Source organism: Sinohyriopsis cumingii, chromosome 1, assembly GCF_028554795.1.
Source record: "Sinohyriopsis cumingii isolate HCF-2022 chromosome 1, ASM2855479v2, whole genome shotgun sequence".
Classification (NCBI taxonomy): Eukaryota; Metazoa; Mollusca; class Bivalvia; order Unionida; family Unionidae; genus Sinohyriopsis; species Sinohyriopsis cumingii.
This window is the reverse complement of record NC_142961.1, coordinates 160011595-160031925: the sequence shown is the minus strand read 5'-3', so window position 1 is coordinate 160031925 and position 20331 is coordinate 160011595. Positions and strand designations below refer to the sequence as shown.

Here is a 20331-nt window from a genome sequence, read left to right as displayed (position 1 = left end):
TATTAATCATGACGGGAAAACTCTGAGACCATATTAATCCTGATGGGAGAACTCGGAGTAATGCTGCTGACAGATATTACTGACCATTTCTCAGCTTATTTTTTACCTGGATTGTTTCCAACATCGAAGAAAATGAGTAAAGTTTTAAAAGTTGACATCCTTCGTTAAAGTACTTAACTGCAACACTTTTGAAAAAAGGAGTTTGAAAAAGTCTTGTATGCAATATACAATATTTGACAGCTGTAGCAGTTACTATAGGATATTCCGTCGTCTAAATGCAACGAGTTGTTTTAACTGTTACTATGTCAGACGTCATCAAAGACTATTTAATTATGCACGAATTGCTGCAATATAAGAGTTCTGCAAGCTACCTACATATAACCTAGTGGTATTTTACTTCCGGTTTGTCCCTCACTTTTTCCATCATCTATGCAAAGTTTCATGTCATGTAGAAAGTCTGTAATATATTGTATGTTCATTTGTAATTTACACATGTAGGAAGATATTTCCTATACAGTTTTAAATGTGTGGGATGTTGCTATAATGCCAACAGAGATGACTGCAGATTTTTTTAAATCCTAAATTTTGTAGCTTATGCACATTGCTTTGTGCAGCCGGTCCATCAAGATCATTTATGTGCTGGCAAATTATTTGCATATCGAGTAGTAAAGGCTTTATTTTGATCTATTAATTTTAAATATTTTCGTGCATTAATTACTGATTGATTTTAGTTCTTTAACGTTTTAAACTTTCTCATGTTTATTTCATAGATGTTTTTCTAAACTTGAATAAAAATTACATAGGATCGGCTGGGATAGAAGCTCTAAGCTGTACACTATTAATACACCGTGAGCTTAAGAACAAACAAAATAAGATAAAACTAAAATTCAAGACCAAGAACAGACTAAAACTAAAAATCAAGACCAAGAACAGACTAAAACTAAAAATCAAGACCAAGAACAGACTAAATAAGACAGGATAAAACTAAATACAGATAAGAACAGACTAAATAAGGCAGGATAAAACTAAATATAGACCAAGAACAGACTAAATAAGGCAGGATAAAATTAAATACAGACCAAGAACAGACTAAATAAGACAGGATAAAACTAAATACAGACCAAGAACAGACTAAATAAGGCAGGATAAAATTAAATACAGATCAAGAACAGACTAAATAAGACAGGATAAAACTAAATACAGACCAAGAACAGACTAAATAAGGCAGGATAAAGCTAAATACAGACCAAGAACAGACTAAATAAGACAGGATAAAACTAAATACAGACCAAGAACAGACTAAATAAGACAGGAAAAAAACTAAAAATCAAGACCATGAACAGACTAAATAAGACAGGATAAAATTAAATACAGACCAAGAACAGACTAAATAAGGCAGGATAAAACTAAATACAGACCAAGAACAGACTAAATAAGGCAGGATAAAGCTAAATACAGACCAAGAACAGACTAAATAAGACAGGATAAAACTAAATACAGACCAAGAACAGACTAAATAAGGCAGGATAAAACTAAATACAGACCAAGAACAGACTAAATAAGGCAGGATAGACAGAATAAAACTAAATACAGACCAAGAACAGACTAAATAAGACAGGATAAAACTAAATACAGACCAAGAACAGACTAAATAAGACAGGATAAAATTAAATACAGACCAAGAACAGACTAAATAAGACAGGATAAAACTAAATACAGACCAAGAACAGACTAAATAAGGCAGGATAAAGCTAAATACAGACCAAAAACAGACTAAATAAGACAGGATAAAACTAAATACAGACCAAGAACAGACTAAATAAGGCAGGATAAAACTAAATACAGATCAAGAACAGACTAAATAAGGCAGGATAAAACTAAATACAGACCAAGAACAGACTAAATAAGACAGGAAAAAAACTAAATACAGACCAAGAACAGACTAAATAAGGCAGGATAAAATTAATACAGACCAAGAACAGACTAAATAAGACAGGATAATCTAAATACAGACCAAGAACAGACTAAATAAGGCAGGATAAAACTAAATACAGACCAAGAACAGACTAAATAAGACAGGATAAACTAAATACAGACCAAGAACAGACTAAACAAGACAGGATAAAACTAAATACAGACCATAAACAGACTAAACAAGACAGGATAAAACTAAATACAGGCCAAGAACAGACTAAATAAGGCAGGATAAAACTAAATACAGGCCAAGAACAGAATAAATAAGGCATGATAAAGCTTAAAATCCAGAACAAGAAAAAATACAACAAGGCAGGATAAAGCTAATCCAGACCAAGAACAGGAAGCAGGACCCCTAAAACAAAAAAAGGTTTCAGAAGGTCCTTTTGAAGTCCAATCTTAGAAAGAAAACCAGCTGAAAATACCACTACCACAGCAACATCAATAATAATAATAATAATAATAATAATGATAATAACCTAGCCGGCAACGATGGTGCTCTTTTATTTCACAACCACCATCATATTCACATTCTTCTTCTTCTTCCTTTTATTATTATTATTATTATTATTATTCTTATTATTATTATTGTTGTTGTTGTTGTTGTTGTTGTTGTTGTTGTTGTTGTTATTATTATTCCTGACCGCTCCTGTGGCCTAGTGGTTAGAGCGTCCGCCTCGGACGCGGGAGGTCGTGGGTTCAATCCCCGGCCGAGTCATACCAGAGACTTAAAAAATGGTACTAACAGCTGCCTCGCTTGCGTTCAGCATTAAGAGGTTAGTGTTAGGACTGGTCGGCCTGGTGTCAGGATAATGTGACTGGGTGGGACATCATGCTACATGTCTGCGGCATGATGCCCCAGTGCTAGACATCACTATAAACTGCCACATTGCAGACATCGTAGCGATATGACTGAAAAATTGTTAAAGCTACGTTAAAAATCAATATCACATCACATCACATTATTATTCCACCATTAATACTGGACGCCATTTATAGCATATCGTGTGCTTAAAAATGGCGTTAAACCCTACAACAACAAGAACAACAACATTATTATTATTATTATTATTATTATTATTATTATTATTATTATTATTATTATCATATATTAATGATGATGGTGTTCGTGTAAGTCGAGAAAAAGAAAAAAGTGTATATATTTATTACGATGTCTCTAGCAAGCTTCTTTATCTTTTGAAGCTTATATAACTCCAAGGACCATACAACTAATGATTTGGCGAACGTTAAATTCCAAGAAGTCATATCTAAACTTTCAGATCTTTGTAAATCTTAGCTAAAGCCTGTCCTAAATTTCAGACAACGCTGCCTAATACTGCGTCACTAATTTACCCTTATGATAGCCAATGTTTCTATATACCTTTAGTCTCCTTAAAATTTCTTCCTTGGGTCAAAGACGCCAAACATTTAAATGACTTTTATACATGAAAATATATTGTTAATTATCCCTTTTATATTATACCTCGTTCTGAGAATATGCCATTAGCTTGAAGGCAGGGGGCACCGATTGGCTGAAACACGGACTCCCATCCCGAGGGGGCGTACTGCCAGTGCGTAGCCGGCAAGACGACAGTTCGATTGTTTGCGTAACCTGTGATCATGCAGTAGACTACGTGATGAAGTTGGCACCCAAATCCACAATTATTCTTTATCTCGCACACAAACAGTTTCGTCTTTTGACAATTTTTGGGATGCTAAAAGTAAGACAAAATTATGAAGACAGATTAGTTGGTATGTTTTTTCAGTGATAATTTATATGTTGATATACATAAAAGAAAGAACGCGAAATCCATTTAAACTGTGCCTTCTGGTTTATTAGGAACTGAGAACCCACTGGACATATTCCACATCACCGAATCCCCGGGGAGTCAGAAACGATTTGGAACTGGGACATATCCACTTTAAATCAAATTAATTGCTCTAGATTTATTTCCAACATTAAAATAAATGCATTCAGATAATGTATCTATAGTGTATGTCACGTTATAAGTAAGGAACAATAGCCACATTGCAACATGTATATGCTTGACCCTGAGACTAATTATTCGCTTCTTAAATGTTGCGAGTGTCAGCCTTGCGAACAATGAGTGTCAAAGCGATGTGTACACAGCTGGCCGGCCGGCTTATGTTACGATAGTGTAAGCCGACATCAAAAGGGCGGGTGGGAAGCCAGTTGTATATAACATGGCCATAGGAACTTTTTACTGGCGCCTTATTTGGCTGCGTGCGATTCACAGGTAAGTGGCATGAATTGCCGGTGTTGGGCTCAAAGGAACATCAAGTGGAGGTCGTAAATCCTTCTTGACAGACTGCCGGGGAGGGGGCAATGCCTGCTAATTATGAAGACCATAGGTGAATCGACATCCACTCGGAGTTGAGCAAGGCGTGGCCACCATTGGAATCGCAAGTTTAAATATAGTGTCTTGAAACTAAACGTCATTAGTCGCTAAACTATCTTGCCGGAATTACATAAGGAAGTTATAAGCTACTCTGACGTCATTCAAAATTGGCGGGAAACATTGTTATTCTGGGAATCACAAAGGAGCTTCGGACAGGTCAGTTACTTATTTGCTCGATTGTCGCAATCTATTAAGGCAAGGTAATTGTACTTTAATATGTGCTTCATTAATATACTTCATTACTAGAATCGTTAGTACGTAGAATTACCATTTGTAGGGTTTGATTCATCTGTATTGTTTGATCTACATGCATATTTTGAGATATGAGCAATGTTTATGTAAAGAATTAATACTGTAATTCGCTATTTGGTTAATTCGTAGTAACTTCGTGCATTTATTAATGTGATATTCTAAATGTGCAAATGATGAATTATAACTTTGTATAATGGTTGCAGTGTGCAGCATTAGTTAATAAGGGTATTTGAATATTTGTGTATACTTTGTAGAGTATAATATGTAAGGATATATCAGCACATGGATATGTAGATATCTGTGTACACGTTGTAGAAGTGTAATGTACAGAAATGCGTCTGATTATGTGATATTGTTCTGTATAATAAGATTGAGAATCTATATATACCGATGTGATGAAATCTATTGATATATGCATGATAAGCAGTTGATACCGTGTATATCATACCAGAAAGTATGGGTATTTCGATGTACACGAATGCGTGACCAAAGAAGGTAATGGCTTATCTGATGATAGATTGTTGTTTAGTGTGAGACTAGATAGCTAGAGGAATATACTAATGTCTTTGTGTGTGTTTGGACAGGAAGATTTTAGGGACCGGAGAAGCTGTAGGAGACAGAGAAGGGAAATACCCTGGTACAGTTGGTCCCGAGTCTCTGGGAGACAAGAAAAGGAGAGGACGGAAGTGGAGGAAGTGGAAGGGTGAAGGACGTGGTTGTTGGACTGAAGGGATACTGGGTACCGATCAAGAAATAGTACAGATGAGTAGAAACACAGGACAGGAGGAAAATCTATCACACTAAGTCAGATGATGAAATAGGCCGTCACTTGGTCGAGTGAAAGACGAGTGATAGGGTTTTGAATATTGAATTTCATTTGAGGAAGGGCTATCTGTTATTGAATGGCATTACATTTGTTGTTTATTAGAATTTCACCTTTTGTGTATTCAGTAATTTAACTGTTGGCATCGCTGACTGGGGGCTAGGAGCTTTGCATCTCTATCACTACTTCAATTTCTAACAAACATAAGCCAGGGTGGGTCTTCTGTAACAATTAAAGATAATACTGGGAGCACCCCACCCCAACCTAAGGTAGTCTACGAGACCTTTACAGTGTAAATGTTTTGGATCTACTTTACGCATGCAAAGAAACCGACATAAAAGATTTAATTTATCTATTGAGTGACACAAATTTGGAACTTGCTTAGTTCACTAGCCATGATCGTACGGGGATTAAAATAATTGTAAATAACTAACAAAAGATTTCATTTTGGATTCTAAGCGTTATATGATTTTACACCGCCCCTGAGTTGCCCGATATCTCCAGTAGTTCTCTATAAATTCAGAACCGGATGCAGCGTGTGCTATGATTGTTGGTTAGCTGATTAGGTTAAAGAGGCATTTTCAACACAGTATTGGCTGAATCACGATGCACATATGGGAGTTAAGAGAACAGTTTGGATGGACCACGTGATATGGCAGTTGAATGGTTTGATGCCTCTGTGGGCACGAACTTCTAGCCTGTCGCCTTGATGTACTGGCATGGCAGCAAAAATGTGAAAAATGTCAGTTTCCTTAACATATTTAGTCCCAGTAATGACTCCCTCCAACGCGCTTGACGAGGGTTATTACAGCGTGTCTCTGTTCTCAGATTTCGTGATAGTTTGTTTTCTGACCGATTACTAAAATGTGACAGAACATACATTTTTGTAAGATTACACTTTTTTGTTAATTTAGTGAACCGAGTGATAGGTGGCATCTGATACTAAATACCCGTCATTGTAGTAGCAGTCGTGTTCATGACCTCTCGAGGCCAGTCCTTTGGGGTTTTATTCCGTCAGTGAAGGTTATATTACTCGTAGCTGACCGCGCGTTGGTTTAGAGTGCTCTTGGTGATCTCAGCTGGCACAGAATCTCTTCAATCAGGGCTTTACACATCCAGTCGATGTCGACTTCTTTTGCGAGCTGCACCAATCCTATATCATCGTCCACTAGCGCGAGATCGTCAGGTGGTACGAAAGATTTGTTTTCACTGGGTATGTATGCTTGTTTCCCCATGGTTTGCTCTTGAGCCTATTGCTTTTAAGCATTTTATAATCTGTGTGGTGTCTATCGAAGTCACTGAAACAGCGGACACGACAACAAGCAGCCGAAACGACAGATATCTTGCTTTCCTCCGTCATACGATGCTGTTTCTTACCTGAGCAAAACTATTGCGGGCATGCGGTCTATTTTTGTGCCTGCTTCTTGGCGCGTTTGAAAGAGCTATTGCTGCCTCGCGTGTTCTCGTGCTGCTCGGTATGGTTTGCATGTTCGCGGTGAAAGGTCATGAAGTACTTGTGGTACTGTTAATGTTTTAGTTCCAATTTGGCGAATTCGTACCCAACTCTACCACAATTAAGGCTGTGTTGATAAAGTTTTCCAAGTAAAAAAACAAATATCATTAAAAAAAACAGCTGGTACACATTTTAGCTTATTGGACTGCTACGACACCTTAAGCGCAGGAAAAGACCATTGCCAGTCCTAGCGGAGTCTTGTGGTTAATGAACTTAGACTGTCTGCTAGAAGTTTGATATGGTTAGTAAATTGTCTATCAGATCAGGCTGTATTGTTCTAATCTCTTGAGTGTTAAGCTTGATTGGTCATGCAAGTCTCTCTGTAACTCCCTTAAGCTTTGACTGCAGAGTGTCAAGGTTCTCTAATGATTTTATAATTGTCTCCGTGTCATTCTCAAATTCATCTGCCATACTGTTTTATCCTCTGTTAAATCATTTGCAAGACAAACTCCCAAGTTAATCTAAATGACTTAGTAAACAAGCTTTTCTTTTGTTGACCTCTTTGTTCTGACGGGCCGGTTTTGATGCGTACACAATCAAGGATCATACAGCCAAAGATGCCAAAAGGAACAAAGACATCAATAAGAGAGCAGGCGGTGCAAATTGTAGCTAATTGGTATAATATTGGGCATCAAAATTGTCAGTGTAAACCAACAGGTTATCTAGTGTCTCCTTATGCAAGATCGGGCTTGAGGAGGCTAGAAATTTCATTTACTTCTTCGTCACAACCAATATATGCATGGGCTGGCAAAACGTTCCTATCATGCTATGCATAGGTGAGTGAACTACTGGATGATGCTTACATTCTGCGCTGCATATTGTTTATCAATTCTTCTGCCTATTACTATTTATAAATAAATCCATATAACATAGAACATCAATTTCTCAACCGAAATCGAAAAATTACTGTATGCATTAAAACATACAAATACAATTGATTTGTTTTTATATGTTAGTGTCGGTAGGCTTACTATCTCTGTTATTGACGTGGAATTCACAAGCTCGGCGAACACCTTAACTAATGATAAAATATGTCGTTTGACATGGTTTCCTTCTCGTCATGCATCATTAACAGCATGTGACAGACTTTTATTTTAATAACTACAGGCTTTATAAACTAGACAGAATATGTGAATAACGTTTACTCATTCTTTACGTCGTTTTACAAAACCACGAATCACGTATCATATAGTTTCCTCGCTTTCGCTCTCACGCTATTTCTTTGACTCCCCCCCCCCTCACACACACACACACACACACACACACACACACACACATTAGCACACGGTACATTTAGTACATTTAGGATCAAGTGTGAAATGCTGACCTAAGGCTTTTTCTTTATTACCGACCAATATAATTTCATGGGCGTTACATGGATTTTCCATAATTAAGTTGATTTCTTGCTCAATAAAAATTATTCCTCACATATATATTTTTTATTCTTTGAGACACATTTCTTTTGATACATTTTGTAATCATTTCTATTTTAGCAGTAAAATAGGTCATTTAAGTTTTTTCACTCCAAAAATCGTCAAAAGTACATCTCTTGGATTCATCTTTCACGAAAATAGAAGCTTTAAATTCTCTTTCTGGTCACTGACTGAGTTTGCAACATTCATAATAATACACGTAAGAAATATTAGAATCTTTAATGACACATTCCATATAATATTGAATTTATGTACAAATTTTTTCACAAGGAGCATATATAATGAGACTGTCCAGTGTGTGACCAAATTGCAAGATGGTTAATTGGAGTAATCTGATTTCTTAATTGCATCAGACTAAGACAAACATATATTAGTGATCTGACTTTTACATTTCCTGAAAATGATGTTTACGAACAACTGACAGGTTTATTCACGGACTGAGAATGTTATATTAACCCTGACAGGTTTATTCACGGACTGAGAATGTTATATTAACCGGTGATAACCATCTTTTTCGATTAGCAGACCTGCTTCTGTGGAGACAGTCTAAAGCGGTACACCATACGGTTTGCTTCGGTTGAAATGATATTTCTGTATTGCAGAACTGATACTTCCATTTTTGCGTGATTCTTGCTTTTATTATCGAAAGGTACGCGTAACGCCTTTCGCAGATAACATGGTCTTTTAGGGAAAAGATCATTAAAGATTTTCATTCATTCACCTTAGATCTTCCCCGTTGAAATCTTTACCCAACCGAGTTAAATGGGTCTTGAGATGTTTCGTATGCAATGTACAAGGGAAATTTGGATCAACAGCGTAGGTCCTAAAGGACCGTTGTGTGTATGTTGATCTGGGACTACACTTTGTGTAGCTGTCAGTTACACGCAAGCCTACGCTAATTATAATTTTAAAACTATGTAATATTTTATAATGGTTCACTCCAAAGTCGCCGATGGAAAACAAAAGTGATCAGTAAGTCCTGCTACATTGCACGCATCTGAGACCAGAAGAATCGTAGTTTACCGTTATATTCCAGACCCATTACCTGCAGACTATGTAGACGTTTTTGGATAATCTCTCCCAATTCCATAGATTCCTTTAATCGCCATTTATCGATATCGTCCACATTCTTTAGGGCATATAGATCGTTTACAGCTGACCTAAAAAAAGGGATATATATATATATATATATATATATATATATATATATATATATATATATATATATATATATATATATATATATATATATAATTTTATTTCATGATATGCTTTCGTAATGTAACACTGTATATTGGATTTAATCTTGTCCAAAATCATTTTCTACTTGACCTGAGGTATTGATTTTTTTTATTGTTTTGTAAACAACTAATATACACAGCTAAAATATTATCTATGTATATGGGTTTAATATTAGGATCATTATTAATAGAAGTTAACTTATTTGTTTGGGTCTTAGTCTAGGTTATTGTAATTCCACTATAAATATACCTGGCCTACCTGACATATTCTGTATTCTGTATATTCATCGTAGTAACAGACCTCCTAATTTATACTAGTTTTTATCTAGTAAATGTTAGGATCATTCTAGAAGTTTTTTTTCCGTTAGGTAATAGTTTGACTTTTTTATATTTTAGAAAATGCTAATTATGACTAGAGGTCAAGTAGAGAACTACATGATCTTGTTACTGGAAAGATTATTCATTCGTGCTGTACGATCTTAACTGAGTCCATTGTATTATTCTTGTTTCCAAATTTCGTTTGGGCTGGAATTTTTCTTTTCAAATTATTATTTTCAAGTGATTCTTCTCTGGAAATATAAAGTGCTTTTCAAAAATAACATTTTTGCAAATAGAGACTTTAATTAAAACCTAAATTTCAAATAAGGATTTAATTATTGGAAGCTATTATTGTGTTCCAACAAAATTACTGTTTGTATATCAAAACGATACGTGCCACCACAGGTACATCAACGCCTTCAGCGATGGATTTAAATTTGGATTTCCACTAAAGTTTATTCAGAACTTTAATAGTTAGGACCTAAGTCTGTAACTCCAGGGTTACCTGGAATTTAAGTCGCAATACCGTAAGTTCTTTTTTTTTCTTTTAACTTTGTAATCTATGGAAATAAATTATTTGTTGAATTTTACACAGCTTGTTGCTTCTCATTCTTTTCTATTGATTTAAGACCAATGAGTCATAATGTTGGTTTTAACGGTACTTTCAATACGGGATCTATAGGGGGTAAAACTGAGATGCTGGTTGAGCAAAAAACATAGTCTGTGGGTTGGGTTGGGTTTGGAGTGATTGATTATACGATTGTTTATATCGTTCATCACTCGTTTCCTTGTTTGCCAGTTAGTCTTTCAGTTTTACCGTTATAGATTCAGAGAGAGAGAGAGAGAGAGAGAGAGAGAGGGAGAGAGAGAGAAGCAAAGTGGATTTCAATGGAATTTTGTAACATGTTTAATTCAGTACATAACGTGAATTTTTGTTTTTTTCTATTCATTTTATTGTCTTATTTTATTAATAATTAGGAAGTGAAAGCCATTACTAATCTAGAGAATATGGAAAGCTTGGAAGCCTTGGTCTACTTTCGAAATTATAATTATATGCATATTGTAACCATAATTATATGCGTATTTACAGGGGTGTAATGCTGCAGGAACGGCGTTCCTTTGCTATTTTGCGAGTTCCCTTCCTTTCTTTACGCTCGCCATCGTCCCCCGCATCTGAGTAACATGCATTCCCTCCCTTCTTTATTGTGTTCTATCACTTTATTTTGCACTACACCACTGCTTACATAGGTCATGGACGAATCATAATATGCTATACAAACATTATTGGTATGTCACAAAATTGTTTTATACCGACATTTGAAAAATATATGAATGAATGAAATCTGCAACATCTTGATATAAATTAATCAAGTTAATGATCGCCGCGTTGGGTCAAACGCGACAAAAACCCCACTGAAGATTATAACAAAAAGCGAGAAAAGTCATTGTATGAAGTTTTGCAAAAAAAATTCAAGTCTTTCACATTGACTGATTTGTTCAGTCAGGACAGCGAAGACAGCGACGATTACCAAGGACAGATCAATTAGATAAAGCCTTTGGCAATATAATATAGCAATGGCATCCACACCCGGCTTTCATGAGGGATACGTAGAAGCGGAGCACCGATGCAATGGGCAATATTCTCCAAAGTGATTTCCAAGCCCAATAAAGCACAAAGCGATAGCTGAGATATGAGATCACTCCAAGACGTTTGATGTTGTAGGATACAAACGTGCAAAGTCTGGCCGTGTTTGACTTGGAGCAATATTCAGTTTTTAAAGGAATTTAACAAAGATTCCGGGAAGAACAAGCCTGTTATTTGCAATATCCTGGGTTACAATTTCGAATTACCATATTAGAAAAATATTGTAGGACTTTTGATGGATTTCGTAAAATTCTAGGCAGTCATATGGATAATCCGCTTCGCCTCATCATCCATGTACCACCTTAAGCAGAGGATGAGACCAAATAACGGTGACTGAAAAAAAAACAGCAAGAAGAAGCAACCAGATATTAAATTGAATCAATTCACATGAATAAAGAAAGTTCAACGGCATTTGGACGCAATCGATGCAAAGGTGTTTGTGGCAGAACATACCATTACGAATGTTGTAAATATCACTTCCCGCCTTACGTGACGAAACCTTTACACAACCATAGCAAAATGTACGTATCAGATTCAAGTCGCTTAATCAGATCTGCTGACTGTGCGGATCCTTGGCTGAGCATTATCGCGCGCTGCCTAAGACTTCTCATCGCGAATATGGAGGATGTTGTCGATGTCGTCGAAGAAAAAGCCGAAGATGTCGTCACGGATAAAGCCAAGGAAAAAGAAAAGTGAAGTCTGTGAAATACTATCCAGAATTAAAGCAACTGCAGTTTCTGATCCTGGTAAGGCAAACATATTATTTCAAAGAAACAATTAGAAGATACTTTTAATTATGAGAGTATGCTACTGTGAATTAGCTTAAGCAATACGTTTCGGAGAGGTTCAATAAAATCTGATATACTGATCCGCGTCCGACTGTGATACACCTTTGTCCAATGGCGGTGCAGTTACGTATCCAAATTCCTTCTCGGACAACTCGGGCCGAAATTGCACATGCGGTTGACAACGAGGAAAAACCGTCTCCGTATCACAGCTACTATTGCCGCTTAGCCTGTCGCGTATGGTCGCCAAGGAATCCAGCCAGACTTTAAGTTGCACATGTGCGTCGGTGATTTCGAAGATTAATGAACATACATTCTAAACGCATACAAACTATGCAGAGACACTGTGAAGCTCCTCTCGAACATGCAGCAGGGAATCATATGAACGACACAGCACGCAAGCGCAACATTACTCACATCCAGGTTCAAGATGAACATTGTCATCTGGTGAACTTTACATGGTCGTTTCACGTCGCGAAAGCTAAAGATTCCAACAACAGGGTTAAAAGTTTATCCAGGTGTTTTCACAGTGATTTCAGTGTAATCCTGTACCTTGAAGATGGTTAGGCCACCAATAATAAAATCGGCAACATTTTTATGGAGGGACGATTACACCCGAGAAAGATCATGATGGGTTCAGTACAGTTTTTTTCAATTCAAGCCTGGACAAAATTGTCAGCAACTTTGAGGTAGGCACTGGAGTAGAGTTGGATACTCTAAAGTTACTCACCCGAATATACTACAACGAGGCCTTTTACTTATCACAATCCCGTGAACACATTTGCGTCAACGACGCGCGCGAACAACGTTTGTTTCGCGATCGGTGAGTACCACGACATGTACTTGCGTATAATGTGTTCTGCTCGTGGATGGCTTTGAGGCCTTTCGTGACACATTAATGTGCTTGTACATGCTTAACCACGCACACTACTTTTCGTCGCCAAGAATGGCATGAGATGTGCTGCTCTCGAAAATTCGTGTCAAGTTCAAACTGCTCACTGATGTTGACCAATATTTGTTCATCGAACATGGTATCCTCGGAAGGTTTTAAACGAAAAGTCACAGTCACGCTTGCATAGACGTGTACGACCATGCCCTCCCGAACAGTTCCATCATGGATCTTGAGACTACAGTCATTGAAAACAGTTCTGGGTTGGCTCGAATGTGTTCTAAAATTCCATAGCAGAAACGAATTATGCGTGCAGAACCAGGCGGTACCAGTTACACTATTGCGCTAGACACAGTCAGGATTACCACCACAATTCAGGGTAATATAACTTGTCATCAGCTGATTCCGTTCCGATGCGAAAAGCCGCCCAGGGTTTATATATTGTTTAAGTGCTCCCTGAACGCACATCGCCCCCTCCCTACGGGTGATATGCTGTCGAGTACTCCCACTTCTAAGTATCTTCCCTGCAACAATCCCCGACTGACACTTGTTCGTATTTCCGGTTGGGCCTATGCAGGGAGACTCTGATGGTACAACTGTACAAAAGAGATTGGCCTGACATTTAATGTAAACAATGACGGTCGTACTCGTACGTGTGACGCCCATTTGTGTTAGCGGTGCGAGAAAGCGTGTTAGCAAGACATAATACAGAAATGGCCTTTACGAGATCATCCGGAGAACCGTTACAGATTCTTGCGTTATAGGCTTTGAGCGTTGCACCAGTAGCTAAACAAATCGAATTGCGAGTCGCTGATAGTATAGAAAGCAATGAAGTGAACCAGTTGAAAAACCTGGGACCGCAGGCGGTTCAATCAAATCGAAATTGACTACGACGATTAGCGTGGTAACCAAAGGATCAAGTTGCGCTCCCGTCCAACTCAACAATGCCTCAGCCGGTTAGTATAATCTTTACTGAAGATGTTCAACGATGACTGGCGCAAGCCAATAACGATTCGACGATCGTAAACCTGCTAATTGGAATCAGACTACTGTTACGTATAAAGTATTAGGCGAAACCGATAATGTATGGGCTGGAATACGATAGGAAAAAATTTAAAGATGCATCCCATCTCGAGTGGATACAGACTCGCCTGTGTTGCGAGATGAAAGCGTCCACTATTACGAGTATTACGCGTACGAGACTAGGATACCAAACGAGCGTGGGTGAATAGAATTTCAGGCTTAGGACACATCTCGATATTGTTTCCGTGCGAAACATTTTTGGAAGTCCAAGGGCTTGTACGCATTAACAATAAAGTAGGATTTTTCAACAACTGCATTTTGGCGTTGTTAAACAGAGCACGCTATTTCATCGATGGAAATTAAATCGAAGCAAGTTTGGATATCATGGAGTTGCCACAATAATACAGGGACTAGCTCGTTACAGCGATGATTACGCGATGTCTGCTGACCCGTCTATGACTTTTGTCAATGATAAAGGCGAGTGTGCTGATTACACTTAAACTCGTCTGGTGCCGTAACTGGAGACAACCCCAATTTAATCATGGCTTTGCAAAGAGACGAGCCAGATTAAAGCATGCGGGGAGGTTTCCATTACGACTCCACTCAGAAATATTTAGTGATCTTGCAGAGACGTTGGTAAGGTCATTATTGGGGCCAAACACAGAATCATGTGAACCCGAAAGGCCAACAACAACAATGCAAGGTATATGATGCCCTTGCCAAACTTACTGTTCATGCCTTCAGCCAGTCCATCACTGACCACTGATGTATGTTTTACCTCCTTTATACAGTTTGGCGGAATATCTATAATTTCATTATTCACGATGACCACCGACTCCTTGCAAAACACTGTTCGAGGAGAATTCTCATGGAAAACAAGTACCGAACAGGATGACACGGAGTCTTGAGCGCAGCAAACTGACGGGGAGGCGCCAATTGGATCTCACTATGTTTGCCTCCAATGCCGATTTGAAAGAGCTGACTCATCGTGTTGTTGGTGGCATCGATCCAAACGAGTTTCAGATTTTTAAAGATGGAAACGTTCAACCTTGACAGTAACGATGTTGCATTGAACCGGTTAGGAACCGTTGCGACAACCCTGGTCGAAAGATAGAGGGAATCAGAAACTTTGGCGTGTCCGTTGAATTTGTCGAAAACAACGTCGACGATAGCAATGCTGCAATGAAATTATACGTGGATGTAAAAGCCGACCATGTGCTATCGGGCCTACCCTCGCCAATACACGTAGTAAATTCATGCTATGTATTAAGTGTCAAATTAACCAGCGAAAGAGAGAAAGAAACAAATGACGACAGAGCAGACGATCGACTTGTTCTTACTACTGTCGGTGATGGTCTTGAACAGTTCGAATCATGCATCTTAAATAAGCGCACGTCAAAATCGTACTTGTTTATCTTAACCACTAACTAGAGGTAGGTAGGGTACAATGGCAATAGTGATAACTGATCACCTTCTTGAAGGGCTATTTTTGACGCGTATCATTAAAGTCTTCAGTGCTCAGTACGATTTTATTATCATTAGTCACCGGAGATGAAATTCAGGTAGAATTACTATCTATCCCAACGGGAACTAAAGGTTAATATTTGGCGTTTGTGTTTAAGATTTATAATTACATATACGTGATGAATTCTGGAAATCGATGACAATGTTGTAGAATTTACTGGGTGTTGGATCAGCTGGTAAGGGAAGCCAGCATTGATGGCAATTTTGTGCCGCTTGTCGACGAATATCTACGTCAGAGTGGAGTGAATAAACTGTCATACACTAAAATAAAATCTTGCGAAGAGAGAAATAGAAATCACCCGTTGGGATCATCCATGTGTGTCAATATCAAAATCTATGCCATCTTGGAGTTATCGAATTAGCACACGAAAATCCCACAATCGTTAACTACGTCACCAGAGATTGTTTGTACAACAATGATTGTTTGTACAACAAAAATGAAGTAATATTCACTGACAAATCCAAGGCAATAACATTTTCCGTCAATATATCAAACCAACAGCAATAACTCGACCGACAAAAATCGAGTAAACGGTCGCGGGTTACTCATCCTGAATTCATGGGCGCTTGAATAATGGGTAAAATCATGGGCGATATGGAGAAAAAGTGGCCTCAAACCGAAATCTGAAATCCCCGTTGTGGGGCATTCAGAACCCATGATTTATGAGTAGATTCCGCAGAGGCAAGGTCATGATCGTAACGAGGCGAATCAGGCATTAAAAATCTAAATCTACAACTACTACCACTACTGCTCTCTGTCTCTGTCTGTCTGTCTGTCTGTCTCTCTCTGTATCTCTCTCTCTCTCTCTCTCTCTCTCTCTCTCTGTATCTCTCTCTCTCTCGATCTATCTATACACACACACACACACGCGCGCGCTCACGCTCACAGAGCACAGAACAAAAATGATACGGAAGCGTGTACCTTTTTCATTTGTAAGTCAACATATTATAATTTCGCTTTCTTTTTTTGCGTATAGCCGTGAAAAATATTTCCCCTTCTTAATAATGCTTTATTGAAATAAGAACAACAAACCTTTAAATGCGTTTACATGTCTTACTAAATAATGTTTTCTTATAAAAGCATATTTGTGTCTATGTTAGTGAAAGAATATAGGATAAAATCTTTTGCTTTCTTAAGTCATAACTTTACTTGTTCGTAATCTTTATTTGGAACCTCGACTTTTCAAACAGCTGGGTATATGGGCTATAGTTACGCACTTCGTACATACAAGAACTCAATCAAACGACAGGTATCACGTAGATCTGTGTAATACAGTCTGTTTTTAAGAGATACTATTTCCTGCTTCTTTCAGGTTAGCGGTTGACATACGTTTAAATGTAAATAACAAAATGATAAAGGTGTCATTCATTACCGATTATTGCAGTTGGATCCAGTAGTTGCTGGATAGTGCCATAAAGGTGTTGTTAAACAGGTATTGTTTTAACAAGATAAGACTTTGCTTAAACAGTATATAATCTTATTTAAGAAAAACTATGATGCTGTTTGTAATAGTTCATTTAAACAAGATATTGTATTGTTTAAGAAGATATTATTTCGTTTAAAAATTCATCATGCTTAGATACAATATTATGTTTCTTAAACATGATGTGGACAAAATTTAGTGGCACTACTGAACCACCTTAGAAATGCGAGCTCCCTGCCATACTAATTTTATGCGTGATGAAAACAGCATCGAATAAACTGTAATACTATTCCACATGTCTGGATATGCCGCTTTTTAGGGTGTGAGGTGAAAAATATCACGTAAGACGACTGACTGTAGGATTGCTCTGGTAACGAACAAGGAAGATGAGTACCTGTTACATAAATGACTAAAAGTGTATGTTTCCGTGATGTGACCAGCAAAATTGGTTCTGCTTCAACAAGTAATTTGCGTTTATTGGTAACCTTAGTTATTATGAAGAAAAAATATTTAAGTTTAGAATTGTGCGGAACCAAGATAACACACACACAGACAGACAGACAGACAGACACAACTGAGTAGTTTAAACATGGGGATAAGACCAGACTTTTAAAACTTTATTTTGTGTGTACACTGTCCATAAATTCGTAGAGTATAGTTTCATGTACCAAAATGCTTCGTCTAAAGTTTCTTTTAACAAAACTTGTGCCGTATAAGCAAAGCTAATGAGTCGTTCTCTAAATTAAACCATAACACACCCACCCCTTCCATATTAAAACCTAACATAACGAAGAGCTACGTCTATTTCTAAGGTACCTTATGTAAACCAACATTCACTTTTTCTCTAAAAATAACAGTCATGGTTTTACTCTCCCAAGAAAGTCACAGGGATATTTTATTTAAAAATAGTGGAGAAACCGAAGCACATAGTTACTGGGATTAATTACGTATCGATTTAAGCCAGATTTGAAAGGTACTATATAGTAAGGAGAGACAATTTACATTGTTAACAACTTGAAACCTTCACATAATGACAAAGTAAACTGGAGAATTGAACCTGAACTGGATGGCTACCTACCTTTGCATTCTTAAATTCCTTGGATGGTTCCTTAGATGGTACAGCAGCAGGGAAGGGCTACAGACCAGGTGGCTCAGACCAAAATAACCCTCCCACGCAAACTTTCTCCGTAGAAGCCTCAGATTGCAGAAATAAACCTTACTGCGCAAATTAATCAGCGAAATTTCGCCCCAGGATGCATTTTCAGGCATAAAAAAAAACAACAAAATTTAGGGGGGGGGTCGGAAAGATTTGTTTGTGATTGCAAAATTGGGCTGCGGATACTAATTTTATTTTGCAATAAAACAATATCATTGAAAATAAGATGAGTCGGAAAACTAACACAGTTGGAGAACCTCATTCTGCCAGATTAGCGCGAGAAGAATTAGCGGCAATAAAGAAACTCATTCCGACAAAAAAATTATTTAAGAAAAAAGTTCGTGAGTACGATGATGAGCAACATCATATTGGTGAGGTATCGTCAAAGTGGTTGAGTCCAGTTACTGGAGTTATCGAACAAGTTGCATATGGCAAACAAAAGAAAGATAAGGAACTTAGAGATCTTGGGCTTATTCCTATGACAAGAGATATTGAGCAATATACTCGGGAGGTTCCTGGTCGGCTTGTGCAAATTCATCGCGGACAAATACAAGCACATCAAGATCAAGCACAAGCACAAGCACAAGCACAAGCACAAGCGCAAGTGCTAGCACAAACACAAGCACAAACACAAGCATTGCAAGATCAATTGCAGCAAGCACAAGCATTGCAAGCACAAGCACAACCAAAAAGAGAAGAAGAAGAACGAGATCAACCTCAAGAAAGAAGAGGAAGGTATTCAGGTGCCGATAAATTTACCGATGATGCAGTCGCAATGATAAAATCAATGAGTCCGGATGAAGTTGTAAAATTTACCTCAGAAAATTTTGATAAACCAGAACGGAAAAAATTTATGAAACCCGGCGAGGCTGAAAATGTGACATTTGTGCAATGGATGAAGTGGGTATATTATGTGCATAGGGGTGTCACAAAAGTTAAATTTAATGATCCAGATTATGTTAGTTTTTTCGCTGCAATACGCGAATATGAACACAGAAAATATGCTGATCGGTCGCAGGCATTATCATCTTCATCTGTTAAATTTGAACCAGAGGAATTTCCAAAAATTGGACAAAAAACATTTATGCCATCACAATTATTCACTGATGATACTCTTGAACAATTTAGTGACGAAGATAAATTAATTAAAATTGCTAGATTTGGTTTTATGGAACCAGAAAAATATTTGAATTCACAACATCAGCATTTAAGACTGACAAGAAATCAGTGGATTCCTACTGTGTATTTTGCATCTGTGGGTAGACCTACGAATATAAAAGATCCTGATTACATAAATTTTATAGAAAAGATAAATCGATTAGATCGGAAAGAAAAAACATTACACGAGAAACCAAAAACCGGAAGCGGATATTCGGTTTGCCCTGATAGTGTTGTCAATGACGTATCTCGCCTCGAAGTATTAATCGGAGGAAAACGAGCCGGAAATAACTCTCGCGAAATAATCAACGAAGCATCAGATATTTGTCAGAGATTATTTCGTGGTGGTGTGATTGATTCTCACATTTACAAAAAACTCGTTGATGAACTCATTGATTAAAACAACATAATTGAAATAATATGATTATTCACAAACATCAACGCAGATCTAATCAGGTCCGCGTAGTTAACTCTAGATTGCCAGTATACAAATATGTCCACGGTAATGGATTCGGTGATATCATTGGAAGTCTTGTCACTCGAGTAGCACCTAAAATTGGTCCCGCGATCAAACAATTAGGATTAAAAGCAATAGGAAAGATTGGCGAGACCGCTATTTCTGGTATTGGCAATTTAGCTAGTAAAGGCTTCAATGCTGTCAAAAGTAAAATATTAAATTTAATACGTAAAAAAAAGACCAGTCAAATTACCTATCACCAGCGAAATGCCACCCGAAATTAGCAAAACCATAAA

At 37.5% G+C, this 20331-nt stretch overlaps 1 protein-coding gene across 3 annotated transcripts in view; it reads right to left on the bottom strand.

Annotated features, from left to right (window-relative positions):
• The window catches only part of LOC149808237 (alpha-(1,6)-fucosyltransferase-like), a 72982-nt gene that overhangs the window by 16881 nt on the left and 35770 nt on the right, over positions 1–20331 (bottom strand). For all 3 annotated transcript variants that reach the window (XM_089975299.1, XM_089975308.1, XM_089975318.1), the window contains 2 exons: positions 9461–9575; positions 3458–3689 (listed from right to left, as the gene is read on the bottom strand). In XM_089975299.1, coding sequence (XP_089831425.1) covers positions 3458–3689; positions 9461–9575 — 347 coding nt within the window. The remainder of the gene's footprint in view (positions 1–3457; positions 3690–9460; positions 9576–20331) is intronic.